The following is a 15897-nucleotide window of genomic DNA, read 5'->3' as shown; positions in this document are numbered from 1 at the left end:
TGGCGATTCGAATTTGACTTCCAGAGGTAGTTATGTGATTGGATAGCTCTCTTTGTAAGCCTAAAAGACTGAAGAATAATGAGTTTAGTCTTAATTAAGACTTATTGTTGAATAACTGCTTTAATTTTTATGTTTTTTTTTTTTTTTTTCTAACAAATTTTAAATTTGTTTAAAACGGTTCAATTATTATTATTTTTATTATTATATAATGTGTAGCTTATAAGTTAATTAAACAAGGAAAGTCCTTTGCCTCCTTACACTTTAGAAGAAATACTGATCCGATTTGATTGTGTATCCTCTAGTTTATTGTAATCATAACACGATATTCGGTTCAAATTGTATTTTGTTAAGATTCAAATAATTCTAGTCAACTAAATAAAATAAATGAATAAAAATAAAAACCATAATTTAATTTATTTATTTTTGTTCTACAAAATAAGTTGATAATGATAAAACAATAATTGTTCATTTTTATAACTACTAAACACAAAAGAAAATATTGTATTTTTTCCCCTTCCCATCCCACCCCCAATATACTCTGATATTATGTACAAATTGTTCCTAATCGTTTTTATTATCGCCAGTTAAGTGAGAAAACTTTTATAGTTCATTGTATTTTTATTTTTTTTTTTTTTTTTTTTTGTATACATTCCTCGCATAATATTTTATACAATTTACTGTTGTGTATTGCTTTATGTTTCGTCAATACAATATTAATCAATTGATTGAGTAATAAGTGGTTGACTGATGTAAATTAATTCTAGGTAATTCTGAAGTATAATTATTTTTAAGCCACTCGTAATTCACGCATACATGTTAAGTTTTGTATTAATAATATGAATAGTACATAACGATGGTATGCAATTGTATTTCAATTCACAATTCAATAATTGTTGTTCTTGTAGAAATATTTTTGGAATTTTTTTTTTACCACATGTACTTTTTTAATTTATTTATTTTTGTATTTATTCAAAGTGTACAAATATTGTAAAAAAAAAGGAAAAAAAACATTTAGTTCATAAAATATAACCAAAGGTACATTTATAATTTGTTCAAAGAATCATTTTTAAAAATTGTAGTTTCTACACATGTTTTATAATAATAAGAGTAATATGATACATCAAGTTGAAGAATTAAAAGACCGTTTACAAATTGAATAATATTTGAACAATTGCATTTTTTGGACAAATATTGTCAAAATTATTCTTATCATATTTCCTTCAACATCCCTGTAAATAATTAAAATTTTATTTTCTTGGAATATGACTATACCCTTTTGTAATTTAATCCATTAACAGTGCTATTCCTGTATTTTAATTGTTTATAAATTGTGATGGAAAAATCTATCTAATCATCGCACTGTGTTATTTGTTCTGGTGATTATTGGTTACCGCGACTACCTAGCTAAGAGACGTATTTAGTGGTGGTTATTATTAGTATTTGTGTGAGGATTTCTTTTAGATAAGTAACATGAGTAACAACAAGTATCTTGAGACAGAAAACACCAAATGACTGTAAGATCGGTCTTATGCTCTCATTGATTGTATCTCATCTTTATAAATATTTTTGATTTTGGCACAGAATGAAGATTATTTATATTGATATTTTTTTTTAAATATCAATATAAATAATATAGTATAATATTGTAAGGTTCGATAGTGTAATAAAATGGAATATTTGCAAACGTCCATTTGGTTTGCCCATCACAAAATATAAATACTAATAATTATATAAATAAAACCTAAGTTTGGATGACAAAAAAAAAAATGAGACTATAAGTATTTTATCTCAACCAAATAATACAGAAGTAGTACACGGAGAAGACAATTTAGGAAATAAAAAACAAAAACTTAAAAACATGTTTAATACAACATATGTTAAATATTGTCTCGTTTAGAATAACTTGATGTACCAATTGAAATTATGTTTGTCATCTGTACAAACTACATTATTATGTATAATAAATACTAAATGGACGAGTGGAGTAAAATATAAGAGAAGGTAGAATAAGGAACGAATATATGAAAAGTAGTATTGGTGTGGCGTCTATAATGAACAAGATGAGAGAAAATAGACTGAGATGGTTTGGGCATGCGATGAGACGAGAGATGAAAATTAACGTTGAAGGGAAAATAGGAAAAGGAAGACCAAAAAAGAAATGGTTAGATACGATTGAGAATAAACTTGTTTAATAACGATTCGTGAACAACCTATCCCGTTGTTCGATTTATTAATGTAATATATTTATTCCAATGATGTGCTCTGAACTTGATAACGATTCTCTCAAATAATATTTAAACCCAAAAATGGAAATCGGTTTATCTTCGAGTATTATTCTTTCTAGCAGTGTAGTGCACGAACATATAACTAATAGCGATTGTTGAAATGGTTCTCACAAAAACGTCATTTCGTTCGTATTTCCCGCCGCTATTGTTCCGTGCTGTTGGTACACATGCGAAGGTTCAACCGTTGGCGATGATATTTTTTTTTTTAAATTTTTTTTAATGTTTTTTTTTCTAGCAGCTGCTTTTGAGTTTCTTATCACGATTGGTGTGAGGACAATCGATGTGAAAAATTTTCTCTCCTACCGATCACGGTGAAGGGCAAGAAACCCGGAGACAACACATCTTACTTGCTACGCTCCAAATCTTGAACATTTCATTTCATAAGCCCGTCAACCGAACGCCAGTGAAATGACAAACTTAGTTACCAGAAGTTCCTTAGTTCTAGAAACGCTGGGCAAGACGAGTCCCAAGGTAAGTGTGGTGTGAAGCCGATCTCTGACCGTCGTACGACTTGTTTTGTGATATGTGTCTCTTTCCGTAGTTGCTTACAGCCTCGTTACCCGCATGCCCCATGTGGAATAAGAGCCAGCAGCGACGTAACCTCAACGTCCATGAACATGTTAGTTATTCGCTGTTGAAAGGCGCTGGCATACCGGTGCCTAAGTTTGGTGTGGCCAAGACCGGCAAAGAAGCAGCTGAAGCAGTTCAACGTCTTGGGCTCACGGATATTGCCATCAAGGCTCAGGTTTTGGCCGGTGGCCGTGGATTAGGTCATTTTAAGAAAGGGTTCAAAGGTGGTGTGAAAATGGTTGATACGTAAGTTATTTTTAAAATTTGTTTTCTGCATCCATACAGTTCCTCACAGTAAGTATTATGATTTCAGGGCTGAAGAAGCTGAGAGTGTAGCAAATAATATGTTAGGAGATTTTTTGATTACTAAACAAACTGGAGAGAAAGGACGTATTTGCAATGCTGTTATGGTTGCTGAAAGAGTGTATGCCAGAAAAGAATACTATTTTGCTGTCATGATGGAAAGAGCTTTTGGAGTAACTATAAATATATTAAAACAACTATTATATTAATTGTTTTATGGATATTTATATTTAAATTATTTACAGGGTCCAGTTTTGATAGCATCTTCTCAAGGCGGTGTCAACATAGAAAAAGTTGCAGCTGAAAACCCCGAAGCAATTTTTTACATGCCAATTGACATTACCAAAGGTAATATTATGATAAATTAATGCTACTTGAAATGAAGGTTGTTTCAATAGTTATCTTTTTTCAATTTTTATTAAGTTATTAATATAAATTACTTATTATTAAATACTTCAATCCTAGATAAACAAAAAATAACTTTATTAAAATAATTACTACTTGAATTTTGATAAGACTAAAACAATATTTATAATTAATTATTAAATAATTCAGTTAATTATCTTTTTTAAAGAAACTTACATTTTAATTATATGACTAATTATATAGATTATAATGTTATTTATGAATCATAATATTTATAGTTGTAACAAAATGTGTTCAAAGTACAACATGGATCATTGATTAATTAATTTATTGTGATAGTATTTTTAATCTATATATTAACTATATTCTATACATAAAGCATTTATATTTTTGTAGTTTAAATTGAGTTTACTATAAAATTAAGTAATATGTAATATTGCTTTAAATTACCATAATTAAAATGAGGTGATAATTTAATAAAAATTACCCCTGTGATGGAGATCCCAGATTTATTTTTTTTTTAAACACGGGACATTTTAAATCATACTTGTACTTGTAATATACATAGATATTAATTAGGAGTTGGTAGTAAGGTGGTTTCAAAATTAAAACATGATTTGGCTATACTGTTATATAAAAGTTAATTTTTAATTTTTAAATAGGTTTCAGCATTTTATACATTATAATAAAATAATAGAATATCTTGAAAAATTGTTTTTATTTATTATTGAGTTTTATTATTATAACCAAATGATAATGGATGATAATGGAAGTATGGTGTAAGAATAGAAAAACTGGAAAGGAATTGAGAATTTGTTGGTGCAAATTAATAGAAAACAAAGAAATGGAGAAGAAAAAGTAAAAGAAAAAACTATGTAAAATGTTGAAGAAAATATAAATTGGGTTTGGAAAAAAATTTGTGTTAAGAATATAACAAAAGAGATTGTTCATGAAACCGAAAGTAATAAGCCAGAAGATCAGAGAAAGAGTTTTATTTTACCAATATTTATAAGCAAAGAAGACATACTGAAATGTAGGAACTATATAAGATGACTAGAAGAAGGAAGGAAGAAGGAACTATATAAGCAGATGAGTCATAATATGATGATTTGGGAAAAGATTATAAAGAAGAGAATAAGGAGTGATACATTAATATCAGATAATCAGTTTGGTTTAATACCAGGAAAATCAACTATGGAGACATTATTTTGTGTTAGACAACCGGTAAAGAATTTTAAGAAAAAGAAGAAAAAATTATGCGTGGTGTTTATAGATTTAGAAAGGCTTATGACAGAGTGCCAAGAAATGTTTTAAAGTGGGTATTAACGAAAAAAGAGACTGTTGATGTGTATATAGGTGATGTAGAAAATCAAAGCAAGTGAAGGTTAAAGACAAGGGTGGACAACCCCAAATAGTTAGAAGAAAGATGAAGGAGGAGGAGGAGAAGTTAATTTATTTTTATTATTAATTATTTTTTTAGGTGTATCTAGAGATTTGGCTTTAGAAGTGGTCACTAAAGTTGGATTGACAAAACAAAAAGATGAAACTGCAGATGTAATTGTGAAGTTATATGACTTGTTTCTACAAAAAGATGCTCTCTTAATTGAAGTTAACCCATATGCAGAGAGTATTTCTACTGGAGGATGTAAGTAAGATTTAAGTGCATTCAATTATGATACTTTTCATAATTTTTATAATTTATAGATTACTGCTTGGATGCTAAATTTCGTTTTGATGACAACGCTGAATTCAGACAAAAAGAATTATTTGATTTGCGTGATTGGACTCAAGAAGATGAAAAAGAAGTAGAAGCTTCGAAGTTTAATCTTAATTATATTGCACTTGATGGTATTTATTCAAAATTAATAAGGTTAAAAAAAATATATTATTAAATATATTCATATATTTTTAACAGGTACTATTGGTTGTTTGGTAAACGGTGCTGGTTTAGCAATGGCAACTATGGATATAATCAACTTGCATGGTGGTAATCCAGCTAACTTTTTGGATGTTGGAGGTGGCGCTACTGCTTCTCAAGTGAAAGAAGCCTTTAAAATCATTACATCTGATCCTAAGGTAATATTTATTTTTAAAAATGTATATTTTAAAAATTTGAATCATAAAACTCACATGATAAAGAATCGATTCTCAAATCATGGAGTTTTTTTAACAGATATTATATTTATAGTCATCAAAAGCTGTAACTTTCTGTTATTTCAGATGCAATAAAGAAATGTATGCATTTTCTATTTACTTTGTACCAATCCAGTATATTGATTTGATTAATATTTTGAAAACTTATGTTATAAAATCTTAAAAAATGTCTTATTTTTTTCCCCTCTAAGTTCACCAATGTTCAACCAAAGTTTACAGATTTTAGATTTTAGTTTTTCAATTTTAGATTCTGAATGAAATATATTAGTTTTACCATAGTGTAATTAGTATAATTTGAAAGGCATTTCATAATTTTTAAAGTAATTCAAAGAAATTTGTGCTGTTTATAGGTACTTGAAATTTTTGTTTTTTCCCAAATTTTCATTGGTTATGGTTTGCTATCACTATGGAATGACATAATAGTGTAATGTGTTTGGGGTAACCAGTTAATAATGATGTAACAATTGTTATAATAGCATTATATTGTATTTTGTATTTTACTTTATTGTATCTTACTATCTACTAAAAACCATTCTATTAATATATCAATGAACCCTAGAAATATAAACTGATTCACCCAATGTCTTCCATTCAGATTCTTTGTTTTTCAAGAGCATTGAATAGGAAAATAGTATTTTCAATAAATACTTAAATAAATTTTATAATTCTTTATAGCTTAAATAATATAAATTTGTATTGTTTTTTAGTGTAAAGTTTATTTTGTGATTTGCTTACCTATGTACACAACATAAGAATTTTGTTTGGGGCTTTTAATCTAGTCATTAAATCTAGTATATCACCATAACTGATATCGTTAAAAATCATTTTTTCTTTGTGTTATTAATATACGCTTTAAATAATAATCAAATTATTTTTAAACATAAATTCTATTTTATAAAAATATACCTCAAATTATTAAAAATGAGTAAAATTATTTTATGTGTTTGATTGATTTAAAATTAATTTTTGAATGTAGGTTTGTGCTATTCTGGTAAATATTTTTGGAGGAATCATGAGGTGTGACATCATTGCTGAAGGAATAATTGCTGCTGCTCAAGAGTTAAATCTTAGTGTACCAATTATTTGTCGTTTACAGGTGAATATTTTATATTAATTTTAATAGTCTGTAATAAATTTTTTGTTAATCATTTTCATGGATATTTACATATTTTATTTTGCCCATAGGGTACAAATGTGGATGAAGCTAAATTACGTATTGCTAATTCTGGTATGAAAATATTGCCAGTAGACAATTTGGATGAAGCTGCACGACTCGCAGTCAAATTATCAGAAATTGTAAATCTAGCTCGTGAATCACATTTAGGTGTTAATTTTGAAATGCCTATCTAAAAATTAAATAAAAATCAATCAGTAATTTATTGTATAATTAGATAATATCCTGCTACAGTTCATTTGCACATTTTTCTTATAAATACACAATACTAAAAAATAAATTTTTATATCCTGACTTAAAGCTATAATTATTTAATGTAGACTTAAATAGGCTTAAATGTACACTTTTTACTTATATTTGTAGTCTGAACATATAAACATTATTTTTGGTGAGTATGTTTTTGTTAAATTACATTTTTTTAATTATGTTATAGTTATCAAGTTATAAAATTAACTAGATATTTATATCCACCCAAAAATTTAATATCTATTATTAAATATGATTTTGTATTATTGTTACCTTTATTATTAAGATATACTAGTGATATAATATAACATAATTAACATTATTGAACTAATTAATAAATCAAGACGTTTTTAATCCCAACAATGTAACAAGTGGGTATAATGCTTTTCACTAGTCTTCTTGAATTATTATGAACAAACAGCAATGTTTTAATAGCTTTTAATGTGAAGTTGCATTAAAAAGTCCTACTTGACATATTCTGTAATTTTAATATTTTATTATAAACAGAAAAACCAATCTGTCAATGTGTTTCCTTCATTTGTATTTCATATAGTTCCTTCTTTTAAAAACCATTGATATTACTTTAACAGTTTTATTATTTTCAAATGAAGCTGTTCTAAGTATCTAAAATGATTAAGTACCGAAAACTATTGTCTAGGATCTGTACTTAGACTATCATTACCTTATATTATTATTATTATTATTATTATTATTATAATTATAATTGTTGTTGTTTATCTTATCTAACATTGTTGTATATTGTCGTAAATGTAATAAACTATTGTTATAATTTAAAGATCAATGATTACAATATTATTTTTGTTTTGAGTAGAGTTTAGTTTCATTCTTGTTAATATTACTCGTATAATTAAAAAAAAAGATAATTACTTAATTATAAAATATGACATTTCATTTATTTTAAACAAAAATTCAAATCTCTGTTGAAAAGTATTGTAATTGATGATTTAGGATATATTATTAATTAGAAAACATATGAAATAACATATGAAATAACTAAAATAAAACTGTACTTCATTTTTAGTAAGTTTGATTAAATATATATGATTTATTTTATTTTTTTTTGCGATCGTGAACATACAAAATAAATATATTTGCTTTCAAAAGTTGAATTCAAATCTTCATATACTTCTTCATAGTACACCTGTTTTGGTTCAGTTTACGTTAATTCATTATTCGGATAAAAGTAAAATATAACAAAAAAAAAAAAAATAATTAGTATCACATAGGGCAATCTTAAACGATAAATTTCGTGAATCGGGGGATAATATCGTTTTTAACCGTCAGAGCGAGCAAGAACGATAACCGTTTGGTCTTTATAAGTCAATATAAATACTCGTTTTCCTTTTCTTAAATTGTAATTTGTATATTAATGAAAATAACAAATTCGGTTATTGATAATTCTAATTCCAATTAGTGTTCTTAATTTCGTCGTCCTCGAGCAGCAACAACCGTGCCGGGAAATGTTCAGCCACAACTAAAATCAAGACCACGCTTACAAAAAATAATGCCTCACCATCTGGTTTCAGTATCGTCGGTAAAAACTATAAGATACTTAAAAATGCCAATAGTCCAATATCGCCTAAAACATAAATGAAAATCTACCGATACATCCTGTGCTACGTTCAATTTCAATAACGTAACCGATAATTTGGCCGACTCAAATATACTTGTTGACAAAGGAGTAATTGTGGGGGGGCTGACAATTACTGACCCCCCTGACAATTTTTTGAGAGATAAAGGTATAATTTTGCCCCCCCCCCCAGATAATCCAACAGTAGCATCTTTTATTAATGAACTCTTATGGGTATTATTTAACAATATTGGTACCTAGTACCTGCTAACTACAATTTATGTAAATCTAAACCACAAAATGAGTTAAAAGACTTATGTAAAATCAAACAATTAGATTTAGTGTATAAAATACATACAATAAAAATATGTTTTTATTGGTGAGGAGGAGGGGTGTCAGGGTTTTGGTAATAATAAAAATATTATATTGCCCCTCCTAGATTTTTTTCCAGTTACGCCACTGCTTGTTGATAATCAATCTAATAAGCATACACCCAACGTTAGCTTAAGCATAAAGATCTTCGTCGTCTCCATTGCTCAACACAAACAAGGCTGGATTAAGGGGGGGGGGGGTCTAGCCGGGGCTCTCTCAAATACCTAAGTGAAAGGGCCCCAAACATTTTTAAGCCGTTACACATTTTTTATCGTACTAAAATTAGTAGTTTTATAGACATAAATTGTGTATATACCTATTAATTTTATTATTTATAATGCAATTGACAATTTGTGAATGAGTTAAAAAAATGTATCGTTCTGCGAGCATCTTTGTAAAGCATGTTTTGTCAAAAGGACCCATATAAAATGTCAGCCTCGGGGCTCAATAGGTTCTTCATCTGACCTTGAACACAGATATTAATTTGTCTACTAATAGAAACAATAATAATATTCTACTTCATTCTTTCACACCGGACTATAACGGCCCTATAACAAGGGCTTACCCAAGGGAGAGGGGGGTTCGGGTTCGGACCTCCCCATTGAAATTTCTATACACTCGACAGTTTAATAGTAAATAGTATAATAATAGTATTTAGTGTATTTTAATTTCCCATTATCTTCAATTTACAAGGTTTATAGATTATATAATATACCTATAGTGTTTAAACCATACTATAGTATATTTACTGTAGGTAGTTATTTGTTGGTATTGAATTAAACTATAATTTTAATTAGAGAACAGATAAAATAAAAATGTTGAACTCCCCCCCCCCCCCCCCCCCCCGTAAAAAATTCCTGGGTACGCTCCTGCCCTATAATAATACTAGCCAAGAGCATTGATCAAAATAAAAACGTAGGAAATTGGCATCCCATCACCAACATCAAGACAGCTGACTAAAAAAGGTCAAAATCACTTTCAACACCATTATCAATGGTAATAACTGCTTAAATTCTGATATTCCGCGCGCGAACGGCTTTCTCGTGTAAATAGTGAAATTCGCGTAAAGTCCTAGCAACCTTATACATTCGTTTGGAGTAATTAAATCGGATAACAATTTCTCCGAATAAGAATTTGTCGAAGGCCACCGTTCCCCTGTAACAATCGATGCTTCTAAACGCATTTCTATTCAGAAAGACGATAAAATTAGACACACTCGCATAGTAGAATTGAAATTTATAGCACGCAAATCATCATCCGCCATTTCTATCTACAATATCCTATTCGAAGTAACACTAAGCATCCGCTATCCTATCCAATGTAATCGTTGCCCAAGATTCGGGCATACTCAAAAATACTGCCGTACGGACACCAGATGCAATCACTATGTCGAATCGAAACACTCTATAGAATATTATTGGCAACACAAAGCGTTACAATTTGATTGGATATATTAACGTGAAGCATCAGAAGTTACAAAAAAAATTGAATGAGAAATAGTGCATCAATGTTATGAATAACAAATAAATCGCTATATTGATCCTTCTATTCTCGCACTCACTAAAGAAAAATAGTTAGAAATATTTAAAAACAAATAAATAAAAACGACATTCAAGTCTTCAAAACCTACAACATACCTTAGTATTAATCCGGTTAATGTTTTTTTATAATTAAAATAAATTGTTGTACCTAAATAAAAACTTCTACATTTAAATAATATTCCGTGACACACGGATTAACACATCGCGAGGAAAACAATGATGAGGCAGATGATCTATGTCCAATGTTTTTTCGTTTTATTTTATTTGCGTTTGTTAAATCATTTCATTCATACAAATTACATTTTTTATCGTTTCTGCCGATAGTATTTGAGTATTAATATTAATAAAAAAAAAATAAAAAAAACTACGCCTTTTTTAACGTACTTCTTTCATCACCATATAATTCATTGTAAGTATTTATAAATATTATTTATTGTTATAAGACATAATTTTTAATATTTGATCCATATTTCAAATAACAATACATTGTTATATTTGTACATGATTATATTTTAACATGCGCTATGGCCTAATAGTTTTAGTAAAAATCGTTTTGAAACTTAAATGATAGTGTATAAAAATTATATCAACTTTAACAGATCTCAGTATTCCATCGGTTAATGTTTTAAAATAAATTGTTGTAAATAAAAACCATTTAAATTTAAATATTTTTGGCGGCATACCGCGAGGGGAGCAACGATGAGACGGATGATCTATGTCCAATATTATTTGCCTTGTTCCATTCACGATTGTTAATTATTGTCATTCTAACAAATTACATTTTTCGTAGTTTCTGCCCATTGTAATAATAAAATAAATTATTATTTATTTTTCTTTAATTATTAAAGTGTAATTAATTATTGAAATGAAATATTGTATTTGTTCTTTTTATTAGAGTTAACAGCCGAAGTATAGGTGCCGATCCAGAGTGAAATGAACTAACGAGTGACAATCACTTATCTACTTACTCCCAGGAATAACGGTAAGTCGTTTTTATTTTGAATAACCACTGTAATTATATCCAAATCGATTTAATTTTTTTAATATTCGAATCATTTTTTTATATTTTATTCATTAACTTTTTAAGCATAAAATAATTAAGTATTCTCTGTTATGTAAATAATATTTTTCCACTACTTAAATACATTTTTTTCCTTTCTATGTTTATTTAAATTATTAATACTCAAATTTATAAATTAAATTTTAATTTATTTGAATTGGTATTTTTTTTTTTTTTTTATTAAATATTAAAATATATTTTATATTTTATATAAATATAAAATTTTTGTGTTTCACTTGCATGAGTAATCTCTAGACCCATTTTCATTTTTTCTTTTGTTATTAAATTATTCATTTTTATTGACAATTTAAAGTATAATGTTGTTAATAACATTTATTTATATTATTTTTAATACATAAATAATGTTTAAAATTATGACACAATTTATATATTCCTCTGTCTCAAGGAAACTTTTTTGGCATACTTCTTTTATCCCGACTGAAAAATATTTAAAAATATGATTTTTACGTTATAGTATACCTATAGTATATTTTTAATATTTAATCCATAAATAAAATAAAAATACATTTTTGTATTATTTTGTAGATAGGTACTTATATTCTAACACGCGCTATAAAATAATAATTTTAGTAAAAATTTTTTCGAAACTTAAATGAGGATGTATAAAATTTTTTTTCAACTTTAACAGACCTTAATATTTCATTGGTTAATGTTTTTCATAATTAAAATTAATTGTTGTAAATAAAAAATATTCACATTTAAATAATATTCTTTGGCGGCACATCGCGGCAGGAGCAACGATGAGACAGATAATCTATGTTCAATGTTACTCGTATTATTATATTTATGTTGTAATGGATACTATACGTGCACCTATTTACAATTTATTTATTCACTGGGATTAATTGGGCACCAATTTGTAGACTTACTGATTACAAATAATTGACCAGGATTTGGTGTTATGTTAATTCTATACATTTATTGATATGACATAATTGAGAGAATTCACAATATTTATATATATGTTTTCAATAATTTTATATAATATCGAACATAATAAATAATAATGTAGACGTTATTTGACTCGGCAAATATCAACTAAAGAAAACAATAGTAATTTCGCAGAGTACCTAATTATATAATCTTAAAGATCCATTCTCAGTTATAACTATTCGTTTATGTACTCACGACTGTGGTACTAGTGTATACTAAAAGGGCGTATTTGAGTTGGGACTAAGGGGGGTGGGCGAAACAAATTTTTCTACATTACAAACTTAAAAATAAATTATAACTCATTATCTACAGCTAATGTTCCTGTTATAATGATAGACTAGTAATTTATATTCTTAATTATTTATAAATTACATTTTTTAAATAAATCAATAGGTATATTATATTCAAAAAAATATGAGCCATGGCCTCTTTCACCCCCCTCAAATACGCCCTTGGTGTACTAATTAGGGATGTCCAAATTTATCGATATTTTTTATCTATATATTTTATTTAATATATGTTACGGGTAGAGTACGAAAATCGGGTAATGTATACATCACCCGGGTAATGTGAACACTACCCATGCCTATTGGATAAAGTAAACATAATTGTAAAAAGTTTATTTTGTAGGTAAATTAACCGAGTAATTTATACCTTTGAGTGGATAAAGTGTTTTCATAAAATAAAATATGACAAAATATGAATTGTAGATAATATTAATAAAATACGATAAAATATAAATTGTACCTACATTATGATAAATCGTGTGCATTGATATTGTACCGATATAATAATTTTAAACTTTAGTACGGTGCTATTGTTTTTCGAGTTCACTTGTTCGGTTTATTAATGTTTGATAATTTAGTAATTTTAAAAAACAATCTTGAGTTTTCATAAAAAATTGAAATTTTTTGAGAATTTCAATAAATTATTTAATGAAAGGAATGGAAATTTAGTAAATTTAACGGACTCAAAATATTATAATATATTATGTACAATGAGAAACGTGAATAAAAAGAAATAAATAATAATGAAACTTTTATAAATATTTTATAATCTATTTATTTTTATAATCTTTTATATTCTACAAAAGAATCTTGTGAAATAGCTAATGTACAATTTCTTTTCGATCATCGAAGTTTTAAAAAATGTTTGTGTAAAATTGATCGTTTAACAAATAAATGTACGGGTAAATATAAATCTGGGGAGATATTTTGCAACTCAAATTGCAACCCAAATCTGAACTGTTCCAATATATAATTATATTTAATTTTTCAAATTTTTTATACATAAAATAATAACTTAATAATCAGGGCTCGAGACTTGTAGCACTAATAAATCATGAAATATGCGCTATTATATGCACCGAAAAAATGTAAAATATGCGCTATAATATGCACTAAAAATATGAAAATATGCTTTAAAAATTATTTATTTAAAATTTTTATTTAGACATTTATGAATTTATAATTATTAAAATTTAAAGAAAAATTTTTATATAATTTTACAGTTATAATTTTCTACAAATAATGACTAAAAACTCTTTCCTGTTCTCATTAATTTGTATGTGTCGAATTTTGCCAATCTGTAAAATATAATTATTTCAAATCAACAAATCATTAAAAAGTAACTAACAGTTTGTACCTTCATAATTGCACTATATTATTATGTGTTTCCGAATATTTTTAAACTTGAAAGATCTGTTATTGCTTAATAATGTCTTGTACAACAACAACATTAAGATAAAAGATACGATAAACACAATATTGACTTGCATTGGGATATTTTAGGAATATTTTTTTCAATCGACAATGAGTTTTATAACGTCCCAAAACTGTTGATCACTGATGAGTGGTCGAAATATGTATTTTTGCAGGACTCAGTTTTCGATTTTTACATTAATTAGCAATAAATAGCAAAATAGTCGAAAAAATAACAAAATCTCTAGAATATGCAAAAATATGCACTAAAAACTTTTAGTATTGAGTTCATTTTTGTCTGAAATGGATTTATTGCTTACTCTGCTATCTTTTCATAAACTACAAAAAAATATGCAAATGCTACAAGTCACGAGCCCTGTTAATAATACATAATTTAGGTACTTAACATTTTTTTCTTCGAATTAACTTAATAGCATATTGGAGAAAGTACACATTTTACTATTCATATGAATAAGGTGTACTTTACCCAGGTAATTTGTTAACTACCCATTTTCAAACTATCCGTTACATGAATCGCTAACTGCAGAAACGGGACAAGTCCATTTTTATCAAATTTGATTTTATTATCATTTTTTGTTAAGTACGCGTAAATACATCGTTTACTGTAGAAAGGAGTCAAACCCGACTATCCAAACGCTAAATATAGCGTTTGGAAATTTTACTTTACTGCAGAAAGGGAACATATCATGTTCAGTTTTTCATCATTCCTGAAAAATTAGGTAAAGTGGACTTGTCCCGTTTCTGCAGTTAGCTATTCACATATCGATAATATCGATATGTTTGTTCTGAATATTGATGACATTTTTCCTCATTTTTATACAAAAAATTTAAATTAAAATTAAAATTTAAACTTAATTTAATAGCAATACCTACATATATCTGTGCATATATCTACTTATTTTTTATCGATATTTAGTGGGCAAAAGTACCCCAAATTGCAGTTTTTAATCTATAATTCATACCACTAATAATTAATACGAAATAAGACACTATATAACTCTTAGTTCGTGGTATTACAACTATTAATTACAATACCTATTTATAAATTTAAATTAGAGACAGTTATTAAATAGAAAAATGTATTATCATCACTAAAGACAGGCCCGATTTAGAGGGCTGAAAAATGATATCGGATAACAAATATAAATAAACATTTTATTTTTCTTTGTAAAAAGAAATAAATATTAATCTCAATTCACACAATTTATTCATTTTTTTAATTTACATAATTAAATACATAATTAAGTACATAATGTACATAATTTTATTTTATAACCTATATTTTGTTATTTAATACAAAGAAAAATACATTTTATAAATTAGGGATTTACTAAATATTATGTAGTTTATTTTTGGACTTTTGGTGATTAACTAGGAAGACGACCGGTGTTAATTTAAAAACTACAATATGTTTGAATCAATACATTCTACAATCAATAATATAAACAGTAAACAAAACAAATAATATCGTTATTAATATTAAACTGATAAAAGTACCAACTAGCATTCTGCATTAGTTAAAAATAGTATTTTGTAGCATAATAGCACTTAGTAACGTTC

At 27.0% G+C, this 15897-nt stretch overlaps 1 protein-coding gene across 1 annotated transcript; it reads left to right on the top strand.

The window, feature by feature from the left end:
* Positions 1-2537: 2537 nt before the first annotated feature.
* On the top strand, positions 2538-7146 carry LOC112685781 (succinate--CoA ligase [ADP-forming] subunit beta, mitochondrial). The gene is made up of 9 exons (XM_025557764.1): positions 2538-2756; positions 2827-3101; positions 3169-3331; positions 3404-3506; positions 5005-5169; positions 5229-5372; positions 5440-5600; positions 6655-6774; positions 6864-7146. The coding sequence occupies exons 1-9, from the start codon at positions 2694-2696 to the stop codon at positions 7026-7028; spliced, it is 1359 nt and encodes a 452-aa protein (XP_025413549.1). The 5' UTR covers positions 2538-2693; the 3' UTR covers positions 7029-7146.
* The last annotated feature ends 8751 nt before the right edge of the window (positions 7147-15897 follow it).

The sequence above is a fragment of the Sipha flava genome, unplaced genomic scaffold (assembly GCF_003268045.1).
Source record: "Sipha flava isolate LNK unplaced genomic scaffold, YSA_version1 290_pilon_pilon, whole genome shotgun sequence".
Taxonomy (NCBI): domain Eukaryota; kingdom Metazoa; phylum Arthropoda; class Insecta; order Hemiptera; family Aphididae; genus Sipha; species Sipha flava.
This window is presented reverse-complemented; position numbering and strand designations above follow the sequence as displayed.

Excerpts from the sequence above, each read along its gene's own strand:
- LOC112685781 (XM_025557764.1), top strand. The coding sequence starts at position 2,694 with ATGACAAACTTAGTTACCAGAAGTTCCTTAGTTCTAGAAACGCTGGGC. Across the intron at positions 2,757-2,826 it reads TGGGCAAGACGAGTCCCAAG|TTGCTTACAGCCTCGTTACC; the intron begins GTAAGTGTGGTG and ends CTCTTTCCGTAG. Across the intron at positions 5,601-6,654 it reads TCATTACATCTGATCCTAAG|GTTTGTGCTATTCTGGTAAA; the intron begins GTAATATTTATT and ends TTTTGAATGTAG.